We start from the raw sequence: 19,445 nt of genomic DNA on the forward strand, positions 1-19,445 counted from the left end.
TCTATTGTGAAGTTGTGGAGGAGATGTGGACTACTGCTGTGTATCGGGCAACTGACAAAACTATAACTCTCTCCATTAAATGTAAGGAATTTTGTATTAACAGTGATACTATCCAGGCATGCTTTAAAATTTCTTAAAACACTACTATTAAACCACACACAGATGCTGATTTAGTTAACTTGCTTAATTCGATTGGCTATGCACTTCCTACCACTAAATTAAGTGAAATTAGGAGGCTAGGTCGTATGAAAGAGTGGAGCTTTCTGTGTGATATAGTTACCAAGGTGTTTTCTGGTAAAATAATCAAATTTAACTCTATCAATACTGCTATGCTTAACATGCTCTACATGCTGCTTACTGATAATTACTATAATTTTAGTGATGCTATCATGTTTGAGTTAGGCTACAAGTTAGGGGAGATTAAAAAGAGATCTAGGAATGTTTATTATGCTAGATTCTTTATAATTATTGCTAACCATATTTTTGAGGATCTTGTGATTGAGAACCCAACCAACAAACTAGATTGTTGGGTTCAAGAAAGAAGAATAATTGCAGATTTAAATAGAGCCAATCACCACAAGGAGGTGCCCTTGTTTATTTGCCTATCATGGAGGGCACTCAGGTAAGTGAGGTAAATACTTCTGTCCCTACTCCTTCTACCTCTCAAGTTTCTTTGCCATTGAATGTGGCTATGACATTTATTTCAATGACCCAACAAATGCCTACCCAAGCCACAAAATCCAAAATTTCAAAATCCAAATCAAAGAAACCACAATATGGTGTCTCTCAAAAGATGCTAGTTTCAAAATCTACCAAAAACAAAGAGGGGGTGTGAAGGGTGGTGAGATTGATGAGGGACAGGGTGAACATCTAAGAAGCCCTAAGAATAAAAATGGTGAGGTGAGTGTACCCAAAACTAGCCACACCACAGTTTCCCAACAAACTGTAGTGCTTAATAAGAAAAATAGCACATCTCTAGTTTCATCCTCCCAAAAGGATGCTACTACTGAAACAAGCTCCCAACCAGGAGCACAGGATAAAAGGGTTAGGGACACAGACTCACCCCAGACTTATATAAGAAAGAAGAAGTCTAGAAAACTTGGGGATGCACAGGGATCACACACAGTGCAAATTGCAGCTAAAGACTTAGTCACTGTACCTTCTCAAACTCAGTTTGATGTGTCTCCAATAAATGTGGAGTCACAACCAATATCTCTAACTATAAACATTTACACACACTAGATACGCAAAACTCTCCCACCAATTCTCTGGATATGGATATGATTCACACATCAATTCCTGATTTTTCTTCTTTAACTCTGTTAGAGAAGCCAAAATTCAGTGCAAGTGAGCATCATCTTCTAGATGATTTGTTGGCTCACTTGCCAATTCTTTCAGGAACTATTGAGACTTATGTGCCTAAATTATCATCAATTTGCACAGAGTCCATAATAGTTTTAACTCCAAACTCTATCATTTCCTCTATTCCGGTGGATATTGTTCATCCATCGGCTAGTGATTGTATCCTGACGGATGTGCCTAACAGCAGTCATCCGTCGACTATCTAAACTACTACCCCGATGGATATTCCTCATCCGTCGGTACTCACTACACAAGCTGAATTTTCAACAATTGTTACAAGTGTAGATGAGCTAGTAGTTGTACAATCACTCCAAGGATTGAGGGAAAGAAGTGAACATAGTGAGAGGCTGAGTTTCTCTCAAGCAAAAGGAGAGGAAAAAAGAGAAATTATGCAGGCTATTTCTTCCAGCTTAGCAAAAGTGAGTGAGGGGAGTTCCACCTTAGAAGGTGAAGGTGAGGGTGTAAGGGTGGTGAGCCAAGGGGAGCCCTTGATGCAAGAATATAGAGAACATGAAAGAAATGCAGCTACTGAAGTTTGGGAAGAGCCTATTGTTAGTGAGTTAATGGATGTCAATGAATCTGACAAGAAATAGCTATTTCAGCAAGATTATCAAGTTGTCTTAGATTCTGTTTCTTTTGATGCTGAGGCATTTACTCATCCTGTTCCAGCTTATCAAATTCTAGCTGAACAGGGCAATGAGGCAACTGAGAGAACTTTGAATCTGATGCACACAACTTCTTTTATGCAAAGGGCTAAGGATGCAGTCAATGCCTTGCCTATTACAACTGGTGTAGATTATGATTCTCTCAGTGGTGAATTTGGAGACAGTGGTGGAGATGATGAAGAAGAGGAGCCCATGGATTTAGGGGGAGAAGCTGGTTCAAGCAGGAATGCAAACACTCCATCATGGATGTTTAGCAAAGAATACAGTGAGCATCATTTCAAGTCAACCCTGATTTCTCTCATCAAACAGACCAATACAGCTCTTTAAGCCTCCATAGATGCCAACACCAAAAGTCTGTTACAAGCTCATCTTAACTCTCTTCAATTACATCAAATATCAAATCTCAAACAGACTCCGGAGGTAGATGCACTCAAAGCCTCCATAGCTGATATCAAGAGGGATGTATCTGACAGAATGGAGTCTAAGCTTCCTGAAGCTACAGTGAGAGATCTACATTAAAGACTCAGGAAGGAGTATAAAACAAACTCCAAAATTGATGTTGTTAGTAGAAGGGTGATTAACCTAGAGAGTGAGCTCACTAAAATCAGACTCAATCAAGCTCGTCAAACTATGCTTCTTCAACAGCTGGTGGTTGCACATACCAAACATAAAACTTCTCAACTTGATGCTAACAAAAAGGGGGAGAAAGGCTCAATTACCTTAGTTAGTCAAGGTGTTGCAAGTGAGGGGGAGGCAGTGCTAAAGATAAATGTCAACAAGGTAATTGTTCCAGAAATCACCTTCACTAAACCACCAGTGATGGATAGTATAGATTTGATCAATCTCAAGGCAGCTGAACTGAATGAAAAGTGGGAGAAATTTGACAAAAAGATTGAGCAGAAATTTGGTCAAATAGAGAAACCAGGCAAGATCTTTCATCACTTCTCTCAAGTCAAGCAAATCTCAGTGAATGAAATGAGTCTGGGTAATATGGAATAGGGCCAACCTTCATGTATAAAATCTCCAAAGCCAACTTGGTTTTGAAACCCAAAAGAAATTATCCAAAGTCATCTGACAAGAATCCCTTGGATCTTATATTTGAGACTCCAAGGCCAGATGAAAAGAAGTTGTTGGCAAGGTCCATTACATTCTTCAAGGATCCAAATGACTCTATACTAAAGAGAAGAATTGCTAAAATCTACAAGAATAGGAAAGAAATATGTGTGGTGGTTGGACACCCTCAGTTTGCAGAAGCTAAGAAGGAAGAAAATGAGAGAATTGAACAAGAAAAGAAGCAAGTTGCTTTAGATGCTAAGAAGCTCAAACAGAAGAAAAAAGCAAGCTGCTATAGTAGCCAGGCTCCAAGCTGTGAAAACTGCAACTGAGATTTCTGAGAAGCAACCTGTGATAACTGAAGCTCAGGATCAGAAAATGCACAAGGAACCTCAACAGACAAAGAAGCCTAGATACAAAGTCAAGGCCAAAAGAAGATTGGACTTCAATGATGATGAGATGGAAGATTACAATCTCAACCAGTCTACATCTACAACTTTAACATCCAAGCCCTCAGTGGTGCAGGAGGAATCTAAGGTGGATCCTACAAGGAATTATCATGGTGAGCCAATAGTTCCCAAAGATGAGCCAGTAGACTGGGATAGCTTGCCTCCTCTTGAGCTAAATTTACCAATCTTCAACAAGTTAAAGAAGACAAAGATAAGAGCAATCAAGAAAGTCAAGCATGTGAGTCTCAAAACGAAAACCAAAACCTAAACCAAAACTCAACCAACTGTCAACAAGTGAGATCTTCTATATATATGTGACATCACGGAATTTTCATATATAAATCTCTACATGGATGAACTAGAAGAAGTAAGAGCAATTGATGCTCACAGAAATCTCTCTAAAAGACTGGTGTTCAAATACAAGGGTGGGAAAGAGATCATATGTCCCCTTCACAGGATTCTTCAAGAAAGTTGTTCTGTTTTGATAAAGATTTTCTCATCTTTCAAGAAAAAATTTGGATTCAATGTGACTTCCAAGAAAAAGGTTCTAAAGAAGATAGAAGAACTAAGGAGCAGAAAAGCCTCAGATGCACTCCCAAGGACTCTATCAATTCCCTTCACAGGAAATACAGTGCACTTGAGGCCTTACTGGATGATAGAATTCATGGATGAAAAAGGTGTTAGAAGATTCTTCAAACTGGATGACCAATTGAGCATCTCAAGCAATGAGACTCTATTGGAAATGCAAGAAAAGCTGGATATATCAAATGCTGAAGAATTTGAATTTCACAAACAACTCCAAAATCAAATAGAAGAAAACAACAGGAATCTTGGGAAGAAATCAAAACAATCAAGGAGATAGATCACATCTGCTCAGACTAAAGGAGCACCTTGAAAATGATTATGAGAACTCTTTGTACACTTTACTCTGTTCAATTTTCAAATAAATTGTAGCACTTACTAGTTTATCTATCATAATTCAATCTGTATATTTAGGGTGTTTTGTTATCATCAAGTTTCTCTTAATTTATGGCTACAATTCCAGTAGACATAAATTGGGGAGATTGTTAGGAATATGTTGTGAACTTGATGATAAATTGAACAAAATACCCTAGTAGATTTAACTTAGTGTTTTTGTAGCTCTCGACAGATGTTCTACAACAGTCCCGACGGATGAACTTTATAGTCCCGATGGATGACTACTGAACATTCATCGAGAGTGTAGCTTATATAATAATAAGTCTTGTAACACATGTCTGCAAACAAAAATGCATTAGATGAGTAGATGCTGTAGGATTCTTTAAGTCATGTTGACTACTAGATTGATATGCAGAATAGGGTGGCTAATTGTAAATATAAGATGTCTTGTAATTCTGTATAAGTAAAATAGAGTCAAGTGGCAGAAAGGCTCCCGACGGATGATCTACAAAGGCTCCCGACAGATAATCAACAAGGAATCCGACGGATGACCAACATAGTCCTGACGGATGATCATATTCAAAAGAGCAGTTGACAGTGACAACACAGTCACATGCGTCTGGTGTTTGTAAATGGAATGTGGCAGCCTAATTGCAGGATTTAGAGAATAAAGAAGCATTACCATTTCCATGCAATTATGAAGATATTCAAAGATGTTAGATAGTGTAATGAAGCAGCATGAAATTAGGCTAGAAACAATTTTTTGTTTTACTTGTTTGTCTTTTTATCATGTAACTTGTTAGTATATAAACAAAGTGTAGCAAGTAGAACAAACAACTAAGCAAGTAAGCATTATTTTCAGAGAGACAGAAAAGACTATATATGTTAAGCATCTCTTTGTAATTCTGTAAGTTCACTTGTAAACAGCTGTGTGCTATTCAAGCATCACAGAGTTATCATCTTAATATATATATCTGGTGGATAAGTTCAAATCCACCAGAAAGTTTTAAAGCCTTGTTTTTATTTCTTTGTGTTTGATTTTCATATCTTTATCATTTCGCAACATAGAAAAATCTACACAGTTATATTATTAAGTAAGAACAGTTTTAAAATCAGAAAAAATAACAAGAATTACATTCAACCCCCTTCTGTAATTCTTGTTGCATTGTTTGAGAATAACAACATTTTCTTAAAAAATAAACTTATATTAATTGTAGTGTAAATTTTACTTTGTTCAATATTACAATTGCAGATCTTGACCATTTTAATTATGCATTACTAATCCTTTTAAATTAAGCAAGGTAATTGTAAATTAGTAATGACTTTAATAATAAAATATCTCATTACTCCGGGTTTATTTGACTAAAACTCCAAAAATTTACTCGACTCTGCAATATAAGTATATGTTCATTTTTTGTTTCTTTTTATAAATATATTAACAATATTTGATGGATTAACTTCAATTTTTTTCCTTTTACATATATAGTGACTACCCTGCTTGTATTCATCTAGTAAATACAAATTACATGACACAAACAAGAAAATATGTATTATGATTAATGAGATATATTAGAAACGTTATGAACTTTATTAATGTTTTACATGAAAATCATACACATTGATAGATACTCAACTTATATTTGATATGTTTTAGACGTTATACAATATTTATCGATAAGAAAACGATCAAGAATTTTACTAATATAATTGTATGATATACAAAAAATATTTAGAAAATGACCCGTGACTCGTACGGGTTATTATGCTAGTTTAAAAGTAAAATCGACCTGAGATAAATATTAACTAATAGAAAATAAAGCATAGAGAGAGTAAAAGTCAATTCATGTTAATATTTAAGATTTAATAATATATAATTTTAAAAAAATTTATATAAATTTATAGAGAGTACCAGAATATAATAATTTGGTACTTTTGTGCAATATCAATAAAGTCATTTACCTTAATTATTGTTAAAAAATATTTTTCAATTTAAAAGTAAATCGACGCTGAGATGTATACTTTTTGTTGACTGGAGATGAATATTAACTAATAGAAAATAAAGTATACATAGAGCAGAAGTTAATTGGTGTTAGTACTTAAGATTTAATAATAAAAAAATTTAAAAATAATTATATAATAATATAATGAGTACCAAAATTTGATATTTTGATAATTTTACACATGATTTTGCTTATTAATAAAAAGTATAGATTTAATAAATATATGATTTACTATTTTATTCTTCGAAGAAGTCTTTAAACCACAGATTGGCAAAGTAATTAACGAATTACTATACCTTGATTCAACTGCATTTGATACAATCTAATTTCTTGATTACGTATAAGTGGCATTTTACATGATAGAATGATAGATCACATAGCAGAAGAGAAGGTATAATTATATTAATTGAAGATGAAACCAATATGCATAATTACATGTAATTTGACAGAAAAGCTATCATTCAACTTGACAGTTTCTGCAACTCTTATTGAGACTAGTATTTATGCCCGCTACGCATGGGTTTTAAATTGTAAATATGTCATAATGAAGATTTAGTTGTCTTGTTTTGATTGTTCCGTATTTTATATTTGCTTTTTTTATATTTTTAAATTAATTGTCTAACTTACTACATAAATAAATTTTGTTTATTATAATTTGAACCTTTTTTACGAAGTGATCTTTATATTTATTGACCCAATAATTTATTTTCTGACTTGTCCGAATTGTTTTGGTTATTACTTCTGCTCAACTATTAATATTGTATTATTTTGTGTTACTTTTTGGTTTTGGTTAGTTACTCTTAATGGTGGTGGATGGAAATTCATAACATTACTTGGTGCAGAGGAACCTATTGTTGATGAAATAGTATGTGTATCATTTTGTTGTTGTTTCTTAATTTACTATAATGGAGTAGCTAATGATTTTTGCTTCACTGCTACAACTTATTGACATTTGTCCATTTACATATTAGGATCCACCAAAATCCTTTCTCGACCACTGTTCTGCTAAGTTGATCAAGTCAAATTTACGTTTTGTACTCAGTAATGGGAAGAAATTTGATGGCCTGTATGATCGGGACAAATGTAAGTTGGTTGATTTTAGGTCTATGTGCGATATTTTAGGGGTTCAATTCATTTCACATGATGCTGTTAACATTTGATGGTGGAATTCTGTTCAATGTGTCTCTTTTTGACAATAACAACGTTGAACTAATCTTTCCTGGAGCACCAATTGTTGCTGGTAAATTTTAACAGTTGGTTCATTAATATAGGTTGATTAAAGTTTGATGTAACTGTTATACTCTTTGTCATATTTGGTTGCTTCATTTGTCTGATTTTAGGACAAAGTGTTGATAGTGGTGGTGTTTATGCTACATTTGAAGTTAAAGTGCAAGATTTTCATTTGTACCATTACAATTATGGTGTGGTAAGTTATATTATATCAAAATTTCATTACTACTGTTGAGTCAATTCCCAAATTATTATGGCCACTTCTTCAACTCCTGTTTGGTTATCTTTGGTTGTAGTATGTTGTATGCCAATTTAGAAGCCTAATATCCGTTTGGCGTAGAACTGATTATATTATGGTGTACAACAACAACCGTAGCTGGAGGCTTCAGATACGCAGGAGAAGTGATTGGAAGCGAACAACCATTTATATGGATGGGTGGATTTCCGACAGGACAGTGATCTCCAAGTTGGGGACATATGTTTGTTTTAATGCCCAATTGACTCGCTACGTCACTTCACTGTGACAGTCATTAGAATGGCACAGTAAGATTTCATATTATGCTAAGATTGCTATTGTTTAATACCTTCTTCTTTATCTACAAATTAAAAATTGATTTGGATGTTATATTACTAATCATTTTCAAGTAATGTTGTTCTGTTAAAGTTCATGTCTTTAATTTAGGTACAGAATTAGTAAAAACAATGCTAGGTAAATAGATGATTGAATTGTCTATGCAGCATGTAACAAATGTCATAATCGTTACAATACTGGTTGTAGCCCTTTGACTTCTTAGGAAAATGGTAGTAGCTGCCGAAAATACTTAAATAATACATACGACCGTAACACAAATAAGCATACATCGACTACTCTTCGAAATTGCCCAACTTTCAATGTCCAAAGGAAGCTAGATTAACAGTTGTTACTGATGCCTGCTTTGCCAGAAAATGTGACATGTGTTAGCAGATATTATGCATTTATCATGATCATGTGTACTTAAAACTATACGCTATAAATAGTAGTAGCTAATAAGATTTACTTACTGATGGTTCACTATCGCTAATAGGATGAGGGTAGCTTTGTTGACCAATTTCATTTAGGTTGTACATGCCCCAACCTTCCATAATATCTGTAGCTATATATAGTTCATCTTTGGTAAGAACATTAGCCTCACTGATATGGATCTTTACTGTATAGTCTTTACCCACTATGGCATTGCAACAAACTGGCCAACTATCTTCCTTGTTCCCCTGCAGGGATTAATTAAACATAAATACTGTACTGCGTTATCCAAATCTGCTACACATAATAGAATGAAGTTATATTTTTTATAGCTGACCTCATTAATTAATTCGTAAGCAGACTTCCCAATCATATTTCTGACCTCCCTATCTTCTAGCAGAAGATGGATTGAGTCAGTCTCGTCTTTTGCAGTTACATAAATTTAAAACCTATGAAAGAGATAAATTACTAACTGCCGATAGCGTTTTGATAAAATGCAATTAGGTAAAGCATGTATATGAACCTCTTGTCTGCATACGGGAGAATCCTGTGGCATTTGCTGCATTTATCATCGTTGTCAGAATTGACACTTTCTGCGTAACATGAAGTATATATAGTACTGCACCACCCTTTCACTTGGTCCACACTTGTTATATTGATTTTAGATATAACCCCAGTCTGAAATGTTAGAGGTAAAATTAATTAGTAAATATACATTAAAGCTAAGATAGTGTTTCAGATATCTATTATATATGGAATACCTGAATATTAGGTTGACCCATATCTCTTATCTGCCTTAATTTATAAATTCTACGGCATTTGTTCTTGGGGGTAGATAGATTGTGCTGTGAAAAAAGGGGTTGTGATACCCTAATGATATAATACATTAGTTGGCTTATAATTACATATTAATAATAAATTAAAACGTCTACCAAGAGTAAGAAGTTACGTACATTTTCCTTAACTTTGCAACACCGTGGTGGTTGTAATTCACGTAAAATGTAGTGGCTCCAACATGTGAAATGATAACCTCTTCTATACCCACAAACATTACATAACTTGAATGATAAAGAAAAAACATGACAGTTTATTTTTAACAAATTAGTTTACCTTGCCACTTTGTTATTCGGGCACTACCAATAATTAGAATTATTGGGTGCTCAAACTCTCCTGTTAAAACATCTGCAAAGGACTCAGCAAATTCGTCCCAGAAAGTTACTTGAACAGTAGTCCTTCAATACTTATAGCATAAAGAATTCATTAGTAGTCATATTGTGAGTATTGCCTAGTTTTACAGTTTGCGTGAAAAGTAGGAGTGCACCAACCTGCCATCAGTTATTTTGAATTTGATCTGTGATTGTATTTATCAGTTCCTGTTCTTCACTCTTCCAATAGGGTTGTAATCTTCCATTACCCCTATAACATCTAAATAAATGCGAATGGATTTGTAGTAAACTTTATTTAAAGGATAGAGCAATAATGAATATAAATACTTGAATTCATAGAAATACTAGTTAGATAGGTATGCTAATTTGCTAGTGGTTTAAGATCACCAAGGTCGTAGAAATCAAACCATGCTTGTTCAATGTTCACCAGATCCTCATCCATTGGCTTCATGACAGTATCTTCACCTAAAACAATTTGAATTTCTTTCCTGATACATCTGAACTTGTCTTCGGGTTTATAGTCTTTGACAGTGAAATTTGCTATGTAATAGATTTTTCCTACTTCTACCTCTTTTTCCAGTAATTCAGCACCACTTCCAGGGATAAATGCATGGATTCTGCCACGCTATATTTCAAAATATAAATTAGTGTTTATAGATTTGAAGAAATAAGTTATTCAAAATTTACAATACATATAAAATTTTACGTACTTGACTATCAAGGAGTAGGAGATTGAATGCTTTGAAAGCTTCCCCACTTTTGCTGAAACCTCTCCATAAATTTAGTACCCTTGCTTGCACCTTCCAATCATATTTACCTTTCCTTAGCTGCTTGAAATAATCTAACTTCTTGCTCGCCATATTAAATTGGGTGTAGATCAAGGGTCTTATGATGTAGACTTATGTGATACCTCAATGCTATTTGTAGTGGTAGTAACATTGATCTTATTTATTTGTATGAAGTGTAAATTTATAACAGAGTAATTGCCTCAGTGTAGTAGGTGTAGATGTAGTTGAAGGGTTTAAGAGGAAGCTGAGTTTTCAGTATTGATTCATATACTTTTTGCAAAAGAAACTAAAATGGTTAAATAACAGACTGAATTTCTGAAGACGTTTAAATAAAATTTCATTCTCACTTGAAAGTACAGATTAATTGATACTGAACAATCAATGGTCATCAAACAACTCTTTTCAGAGATCGTTGAATGTTCATTTCAAGACAAAATAATATATTACATCATTAGAGAGTTTATTAAATTTGAGAGGTCATTGAGCATTTATAGGTCATAATCTTCAAGATAGCAAGCGTAATGTTCCTTACTTTTGCAAGAGAAAAATAACAATTAGTAATTCTGCAAATGATAGGGTACCAAAACTGTATATATTTTGTAATGTGTGACTACCTTTTCTGTTTTGACCACTTTATACTTGCCAATAAGGAGATTTTCATCCATTTCGTAAGGAACATGTTCAGAGGGAGGTCTTGCTCTTGTTTTGGTTGTAGACTTACCAGTAGGAGGACTATATTTTGAATGTCTACATTCATCAATAGCCTATTAAATGAAACAATATTAAATTAAGCAAGTAAACTTAATTTTAAAATGAAGATAGTGATTTGATTACTAAAGTTACTCACTATAGCGATGGAAACAACAGGATTATTGGTAGTAAGTTGTTCACATGGATAGTGATTTCCAAGCATCTCTTGAGGATAATTGATTTCAGTAGCAGTGTAGATGTTGCATGATTTGTTTATATTTTTTTCCTCTATCTTCAAAGTGATGAGATACTCCTTCTTCTCAAAAGCTAGTAGAGAGGGTGGGAAGGGTATACCATCTCCTACCTAAGAAAAAATGACAAATGTCTCTTACTATACATCTCCTGGCGTATATTATTTATAGAGCCAAATTTATACATGATGTAAAGATTTCTAGAACATACTTCATTATCATCAAACTCAATGTCGAAAACATCTTTACCAATAATTCGTTGTACTTCTTCATAAGGAAACACAATTGCAAGCACACCAGATGCATCATTGCAAACAGTGGCAAGTTTAAATCTACATTGAACGTTGTATGTTAATTTAAGGAAAGTAGGTGTTTCCATACCAACTATAAATTAAATTAAAAAGGTGACTCATTAATTACATATATATATATACATATATATAAATACGAACAGCAAGTATACAATTGGGAAATTGTAATTGTAAAATACCTTTTATCTGGATACGGGATATTCCGTTTACATGCATCACATCTATACCTTTCTTCAACTATGTCTACTTCTTTCTGACAGTTGGTACACACATTGTCATACCAAGAAGTCTTTTGGTCAACTTTCTTGACAGTAACTTGGCATCTGACTTGTTTCTACATATATAACCACATTTGAATAGAAGACATTGGTAGGATTTAAAAATATATTTAATAAATGGTAAGCTATTGTATGTAAATATACTTTACTCCACCTTCACATATTTTTCTGTAAGTTTCTTGATTTTGGAAATAGTTTTGAATTCTGGTGTTTCCTCAACTTCTATTTCAATATCAGTGTTGATATTCATAAACGATGAATTTTCAAGGACTCTACATACCAAAATGAGCAAAAATTAATTCAAAGAAAAAGAGTGTTTCATTCTTATAATTAACTTGAAGCAGTGGTCTTTTCAGTTTTAAGATTGCAAAAATGAAATCTTATAAAAGCCAAAATGAATGAATATTTTTAGTAGTGTTGTTGTACCTTTCCTTAAGCATATTGACACTGTAGTGTTTGGTATTCAGATAGAATCTAGTAGCAGGATAATTGTTCAAACATGTCGATCCTGCACATGCATCACATTGTAAAATGTACACAAACTAATACTTAGAAAGTGTACAACAGAAATGGATAATGAGATAGTAATCACTCTACAAATCTATAAATTAGCTTCAAAGGTTCAAAATGAGAAAATACCGTCATGGTAGTTTACTTTTGCACTTGCAATAATGATCACAATTTGTTCTTCCTTTACATTGAGCAGAGCCTTTTCCAAATCTAGAGCAAGATCATCGAAGAACGTGACATTTACAACATGCCTATTCAGGGTATGTGAACAAAGTTATATTTTAACAAAGTATGAATATAGTTGATAACATCATAACAAACATACAAATTACAATCTAAGAATTACCTCCCATCAGTAATTTTAAATTTGATGTGTGATTTTGTTGGGTCCTCCTTGTGGTGGTATAAGTTTACATTACTGTCTTGTATTACGCCAACAACATCTGCTTCGATTAATTTTTAAACCAAATAACACATACACAAACAGAGAGATTATCATTGGTAGGAAATATGGAATTGGAATGAAGGAAAAAAAGTAAATAAATTTACCAATTAGGAAACGATTGTCACTTAGAAAAGGGTCCAGACCATGTAAGTCAAATAAATCAACAGCAAAGGGTGGTATGTTAGTAATATTCTCCTCCTCCGGTACAACTTTGGTATGGTTTGAAAAGTATATATGCTTCTCAAAACGCACAGCTCTACTTATCTCTTCACCACCATAAATTCATACATGAAAATTTGAAAGGCTGTATATCTTTCCTTCTTGTAGGTCTTCAGCAAACAAATCATAAATTTTGGCACTAACAAATGCATGAATTCGGCAACTCTACGGTAAACATACCAAAAAATTTACAGTTGGACTGGTAACAATGTTAAATGACATTAATATGACAGGTAAAAAGTATTCTATGTTAAAGATCTTACCGAATCATCAATAAAGATAATATTTAATCCACGAAATTGATGGGTCTGGCAGTTTATCCCTTTCCAGACTGTCATTGCTCTTACACGTATGCACCACTCTGCCTTTTCTGGTTGAAGTTTATGTAACTTATCATATTTGTTGAACAATATCTTCACATAAAACCTAAAACCAAACAGACAACACACGAATATTAGGCAAGCATCAGTATAACTTAAAATTAAGAAATGAGGCATACATAAGAAAATGATGAGATAGTGGTTTGTTTACTTGTTTGTTGTGAGCTGAGATCTGTTATGCCAAAAAACTTCAATGATGGATGAAAATAGGTACACATCTGTATACATAGGTATACATATAGTATTATAGTTGTCACAGTGGGGACCTTCAATAAGTTATTTAGAAATTAAGAGTAGTAGACTTCCAAGGCATGTGTCTTATTCATAAGTAAGGTCTTTTTCACATTGTGTGTGGTCAATATGAAGTCCAAAATGGGGAGATATCAGCTATGTTTTTGTTGCTGGTCATAATTTAAAGAAAATACATTCCTCTTTAGTACATTTGAATGTCAAAAAAAGATGTCTAGTCCTTATCAGCTGCAGTAGCTGTATGGAAAAGTAGCTACATAGCTGCTTCTACGCTTGACAACTGCTGCACATACCTTATACTTTTCTAAGGTGACGTTCGGCTTTAAATAATTTGTCTTTCTAAATCATTCATTTGCTTTGCACTATTACTATAGATGATAGTATATTTTCCGCCAACTTGTTCGCACTATTTCGTACATAATATTTTTTTTTAAATGTGACAACGTCCAGGTGGCTATATAAATTCGCCCAAGAACTACGCTGAAATAATAGTTGAAAGAAATTTCACAATATTTTAAAATTGCAGATGTGAAGGACATGATGGATAGTAAACGCAATACGTGGAAACAACAATTACAGATTTGGAGTAGGTTGGGATGGTTTTGCAAAACAAAATAACTTGTTACTTGGGCAGCAACTAATGTTTCATTATATCGGAGATAGGACATTTCAAGTAAGGAAGCAGGTTTAGTCATCTTCAGTGTAGGGATTTCCAGAAATTATGACTGAATGCCAAAAATTGTATTAATCTATGGTACTCTGTGACTTACACTCTGAATGGAGACTCCATATCTGTAGGTTTAGTTTATGTATGTGAAACTGCTAATTCTACATTATACAATGACTCCATATTTGTGGGTTTTTTTTATGTTATGATGTATGGATGTAGCTCTTTCTTCATGGTGCTATTATATAAGACCCTCTTCTGTTCATCACGCCAATTTTTTTTTTTGGTAATCTGATTCGTCTGACAAAAAAAGGAGGAGAAAATATTAAAATCTGCGTAGAAAAAACATAAAATTCAACACGCTTTGCTTTAATGTCATAAATGTATTCCAAAAATGTATTCGTGGGCAGCACCATAAAGTTCTCCAACATATAACTAACAAAATGTAGTGAAACAACTACTTCAGTACTAACAATTATGCTTATATCCCCAAAAAATCTGGCTACCAGGAAATCTAAATATAGGGCAAATTATAAAAAATCTCTCTGTAGACTATATTCTGAGTTAAATTTGTTGCACAGCCATCCTCGCCATCTATAAAAATTCTCAAGCCTTTTGGAGATGTTACTATATTAACAGCCACATAGAATTGTCCATGTATAAAAACTGATTTGGGCAAAAATAGACCAACTCTCTGCAGCGACTGGCCCTGGGCTTTGTTAATGGTCATTGAGTAGCAGATTTGTAAAGGCATCTGCTTCCGTAATAATTTGAAGGGTAATTTGGTTTCTGTTGGGAACAATTCCATTCTATGAATGAAATGTCTGGTACCAACAAATGCACCACAAATAACTTCGCACTGAACACAATTTTTCAGGCATTTCATCACAATCATACGCGTCCCATTACAAAGACCCAGTGTCTGATTTAGGTTCCTCATGAGCATTACAGCAACACCAACCTTAAGTTTAAGTTCATGTAGAGGTAGACCTGGAATGTTAATTGAATTGAGATATTCAGGCGGAAAAGCAAAGTTAAGATCAGTTGCAGTACCGCCAAAATCTTCATCCTTGTCCACACTGAAATATGTATAGGACTCTCTAGGGATAGTGTCAACAATAACTGTATTTAGGTGACCAACAGTATGATTTTTTGGTGTCAAAATAGCTCGCTCACTCAAATATTGGGGGCACTGGTACTTGTTAGCAAAATCTGGATATGTCCATTCAATCATGTTTTCAACAGTATTTGGAGACTCGGGATCACAAAAATCAGATGGAATTAAAATATCGTCCTCATCTAAATCTGGGAAATCAGCACCTGCAGCTGTAATCTTTCCATCACCAATTTTTAATAACCATTCAGCAAAAATTCTTAAAAGTTCACACTCTCTTTCGTCTTGACCCTGCTTAAGCCTCATGTTCTGTTTGAGAATAAAAATCTTCGCTCTAGACCATAACCTTGACCTTGTAATACATGCAACAACAATATCACCACGTGAACCCAAAGTAATAACTGGTAAAATCTTCCTGAAATCTCCACCTAGTAGGACTGTTATACCACCAAAAGGCATTTGACCTCTTTCAAGGCTGACAGATTTCATAATATCTCTGAGTGAACGATCTAGACACTCAAATGCATGACAGTGTTGCATTGGTGCCTCGTCCCAAATAATAAGACTTGTGCATTTTATCAACTCTGCTATATCAGACTTCTGAGCAATTCCACATGAAGATTCTTCGTCCAATACAATTGGTATTTTGAAGCGTGAGTGAGCAGTTCTTCCGCCAGGCATTAGAGTTACAGCTATTCTCGATGATGCAACAGGAAGAACAATCTTACCTAAGGATCTTAGTTTATATATTAAAGTCTTCCAAATATACGTCTTACCGCATCCTCCACTGCCTTAAACAAAAAATAATCCACCAGCATTACTTTGTACAACATTCATTACTGTATTGTACACATCAAGTTGTTCGTCATTGCAATGCTCGTACAACTTAGTAAATTCTTCCTCCATCTCAGTAATATTGAAACTGAGTTCATCAATAATCAAATTATCTGAACCAGATTGCAGAAACTCGGATGGGGGTTGCAGCATCTGGCTGAATTGCTTCAATGACTTTCCGATAGACCTCAACAATTTATCAATTTCTACATGACATAATTGCAAAGTTATACAACTATTAACTTGTACAAAATATAATCACATAGGTGTGGTTAACATGTAAAACTTGTAAATACATTGGTAAGGTAGAATTCTCTAACCTGCCAACATGTAAAACTGAAGGTGCTGGTCAGAGAAAACACGATCACTATTGCCTGATAACTTGCGTTGCTTCATGATAATATCATCGCTCATATGTTTCCAATGTGTGTTCCATAAATTTCCAAGTTCCGTGACTTGACAATTCGTCATAATATGTACAAAAAGCTCACGAATTTGAGGAGGAAAACCGCATTTTGAACATTCTTTTAGCACTTCATTCCATTCATTGTCTTCGGCTAGAAAACCAAGTTTAAGGCATACCTCTTTGAATGTGTTGTAAAGCACCCCATCAACAGTTTTTAGAAAATTAAACGAAGTTGGACCGCGAACCTTGGACAATAACAAACGCAGGTACCAAATTTCACCCGAACTGTGATGAGTGTATTGTAGTCTGCCAATCTGTGTTCCTCTTTTTCGTACAGTCCACACACTGTCCGTGTCCTTCCAAACATAATACTTTGGAATTTCATCGTAAGTGTAGCACCTGGCAGTCTGATCATCAACATTGAGTTTGAAAAATGCTTCCAGTTGACTTCTTTTGAATTTCTCCCTTTGCAAAACTTTATGCAGCTCCTCGTTCTCCCGAAATGTACAATTACGCTTACCAGGCAAATGAAATGATAGGCGAAGAACGGAAATGGATCGATAGTGTATATCAAATCCAAAGATACGATGAGCAGCCTCTGCACCACATATGTACCTACCATCGAAATAAGCTTTAATCTCGTCGACAGGTAATTTATGTTCAGGGTCCTCTTCATTGTTCTTTTTAGATAATTCAATTGTCGCCCTATCATGACCTTTAAGGCAGTATTTGAATAAATACTTCAGACTCCGTGCATGACAGCAGATTTCTACATTCATGTGATACTGGTACTTTACCAAGAGATCACAGTTGTAGGGCACAACATACTGGTTGTCGAGCTCAGCATTTCCCTTCTTCACAGTAATGTTGCTTCTGCGACGCTTGTATACAGGGAATCTGGAACTGTCAAATGTAGTTTGCGCACAGTACCTGTACATTTCTCAAATTATGAACATATTCACTAAGAAGGGCAAAAGATCAAAATAATACGGTTGGAAGTTCATTTCTTACTTTTTGGGGAAGTGTTTGGTGCATTTCATATTCTTCATGCATGGAGATCTTGTGTTCTCCAAGCCACAGGGCCCGTGAATTATAAAGGAAGAAACTGCAGCATAGCCAATGGGATCCTTGATAAGATCAGGAATCTCAGCTGAAACAAATTTATCTACATTGGCATTAAGCTTCTTCTTTGAATCATGACTCAACCATATGAGCATATGCACATGAGGAAGGCCACGTTTCTGAAACTCCACCACATACATAACTGAAAACATATGAAATAAACATATTCAGAACAATATTTAAATGAGGTGAAATAAATAGTTCATTTTGCATATAATATGGCCTACTTCCAACACACTCGCCAAAATACGCTTTCTTCTTAATATCCTCTACAATTTGTTCAAGTTTCATCTTGAACACGCGAGCAATTATATCAGGAGAGTCCTGAGCAGAGCAACCTGGACTGTGTTTCATCATCTCCAAAATCTCATCCCAAAGTGGATTTGTGGTCATTGTAAGAAAAATGTCGGGATGACCAATATGCCGACACACCGCAAGAGCGTCTTGGAAATTTTGTTGCATATACCTTTTTGACCCAAGAAAGCTGGCAGGAAGTATGAAACCTTTTCCAACGTTAGTTGTATCAGATTCCCCACTTCTGATACTTTTGGCAATATTATCGTAAAGATCATTGCGTAGAACTTTCTGGTGAGTACGGAACCACCATAAGCGCGTTTGCTCAATGGCTGAGAAGGCATCAACAATATATTGTTGAAATAATCTGCCACCAAGCCTAGGGGTATTCCCTATTGGAAAAAGAAACATAATTCATTCAGCAACAATCTATTTTTAAATTATGTTCCTAATACAGAGAGAAGAGTATTTTAACACCAATTGAGAAGGATGCAATACCTTCATGAGGCCTGATTTGTAACTTGTAGGCATAAAACTCCTTCATTGTCACTCTTTTTTGCTTTTTACCGCCATTGTTTTTAGTCTGAACATAAGGGATGTCATCATGATAACCATCCTCTCCATTAGGTAAAAGAAGAGGATATTGCAAGGCCATTAGTTTGGGATGTATGTCAGATATACGTTCAAGGCCATCAATTTTGCTCTCAATTATTATATCCCTTTCACCACATGTATCTTCTAAATCTCCAACCATGATTGCACCAACTTCATTTGACGGCCCTATGAAATTTTCCCAACCAGTTACAGCCCTACAAACTTTCATCACAATCTTCAAATCTTGTACTGGTTGTTCTTTGAAACGATCACGGGCCATGCGGAAGTATTTGACCAATTCATTTGTGTCATCCAACATACTTAACAAACCTTCGACAACTTCAGCGTCTACCGTCTCACCATCAACAACATTTACCCACGCATTCTGTTTTCCACCTCATGCTCCGTATCATAGATGTACAATTGACAAAACTTTAGATCATCACCATC

The 19,445-nt window shown here is 34.6% G+C and overlaps 3 protein-coding genes across 3 annotated transcripts; all 3 read right to left on the reverse strand.

Annotated features, from left to right (window-relative positions):
- Positions 1 to 11,108: 11,108 nt before the first annotated feature.
- LOC141717087 (uncharacterized) lies at positions 11,109 to 13,748 on the reverse strand. The gene is made up of 10 exons (XM_074519197.1): positions 13,599 to 13,748; positions 13,221 to 13,500; positions 13,018 to 13,114; positions 12,801 to 12,922; positions 12,588 to 12,669; positions 12,316 to 12,433; positions 12,063 to 12,217; positions 11,784 to 11,904; positions 11,479 to 11,685; positions 11,109 to 11,395 (listed from the first exon to the last, which is right to left on the reverse strand). Exons 5-10 carry the CDS (start codon positions 12,599 to 12,601, stop codon positions 11,186 to 11,188), a joined length of 825 nt encoding a protein of 274 aa, XP_074375298.1. The 5' UTR covers positions 12,602 to 12,669; positions 12,801 to 12,922; positions 13,018 to 13,114; positions 13,221 to 13,500; positions 13,599 to 13,748; the 3' UTR covers positions 11,109 to 11,185.
- LOC141719485 (uncharacterized) lies at positions 12,655 to 16,426 on the reverse strand. The gene is made up of 4 exons (XM_074521867.1): positions 15,211 to 16,426; positions 13,018 to 13,114; positions 12,817 to 12,922; positions 12,655 to 12,669 (listed from the first exon to the last, which is right to left on the reverse strand). Exons 1-4 carry the CDS (start codon positions 16,424 to 16,426, stop codon positions 12,655 to 12,657), a joined length of 1,434 nt encoding a protein of 477 aa, XP_074377968.1.
- A 111-nt stretch (positions 16,427 to 16,537) lies between these two features.
- On the reverse strand, positions 16,538 to 19,321 carry LOC141720774 (uncharacterized). Its single transcript, XM_074523381.1, has 5 exons — positions 18,900 to 19,321; positions 18,335 to 18,793; positions 17,997 to 18,249; positions 16,900 to 17,915; positions 16,538 to 16,785 (listed from the first exon to the last, which is right to left on the reverse strand). Exons 1-5 carry the CDS (start codon positions 19,312 to 19,314, stop codon positions 16,538 to 16,540), a joined length of 2,391 nt encoding a protein of 796 aa, XP_074379482.1. The 5' UTR covers positions 19,315 to 19,321.
- Between the last annotated feature and the right edge of the window lie 124 nt (positions 19,322 to 19,445).

The sequence above is a fragment of the Apium graveolens genome, chromosome 4, assembly GCF_009905375.1.
Source record: "Apium graveolens cultivar Ventura chromosome 4, ASM990537v1, whole genome shotgun sequence".
NCBI classification, from domain to species: domain Eukaryota; kingdom Viridiplantae; phylum Streptophyta; class Magnoliopsida; order Apiales; family Apiaceae; genus Apium; species Apium graveolens.

What these genes read in the sequence shown, in the direction of transcription:
- LOC141719485 (XM_074521867.1), bottom strand. Translation starts at nt 16,426, where the DNA reads ATGCCTGGCGGAAGAACTGCTCACTCACGCTTCAAAATACCAATTGTA. An exon ending in TATAGATGGCGAGGATGGCT is followed by an intron (nt 13,115 to 15,210) that starts GTGCAACAAATT and finishes TAATCGAAGCAG; the next exon opens with ATGTTGTTGGCGTAATACAA. An exon ending in TTTAAAATTACTGATGGGAG is followed by an intron (nt 12,923 to 13,017) that starts GTAATTCTTAGA and finishes TACCCTGAATAG; the next exon opens with GCATGTTGTAAATGTCACGT.
- LOC141717087 (XM_074519197.1), bottom strand. An exon ending in TTACAGAAAAATATGTGAAG is followed by an intron (nt 12,218 to 12,315) that starts GTGGAGTAAAGT and finishes TTATATATGTAG; the next exon opens with AAACAAGTCAGATGCCAAGT. An exon ending in TTGAGTTTGATGATAATGAA is followed by an intron (nt 11,686 to 11,783) that starts GTATGTTCTAGA and finishes ATTTTTTCTTAG; the next exon opens with GTAGGAGATGGTATACCCTT.
- LOC141720774 (XM_074523381.1), bottom strand. Translation starts at nt 19,314, where the DNA reads ATGTTGGATGACACAAATGAATTGGTCAAATACTTCCGCATGGCCCGT. An exon ending in TTTTGGCGAGTGTGTTGGAA is followed by an intron (nt 18,250 to 18,334) that starts GTAGGCCATATT and finishes ATATGTTTTCAG; the next exon opens with TTATGTATGTGGTGGAGTTT. An exon ending in TCAGTTTTACATGTTGGCAG is followed by an intron (nt 16,786 to 16,899) that starts GTTAGAGAATTC and finishes TATGTCATGTAG; the next exon opens with AAATTGATAAATTGTTGAGG.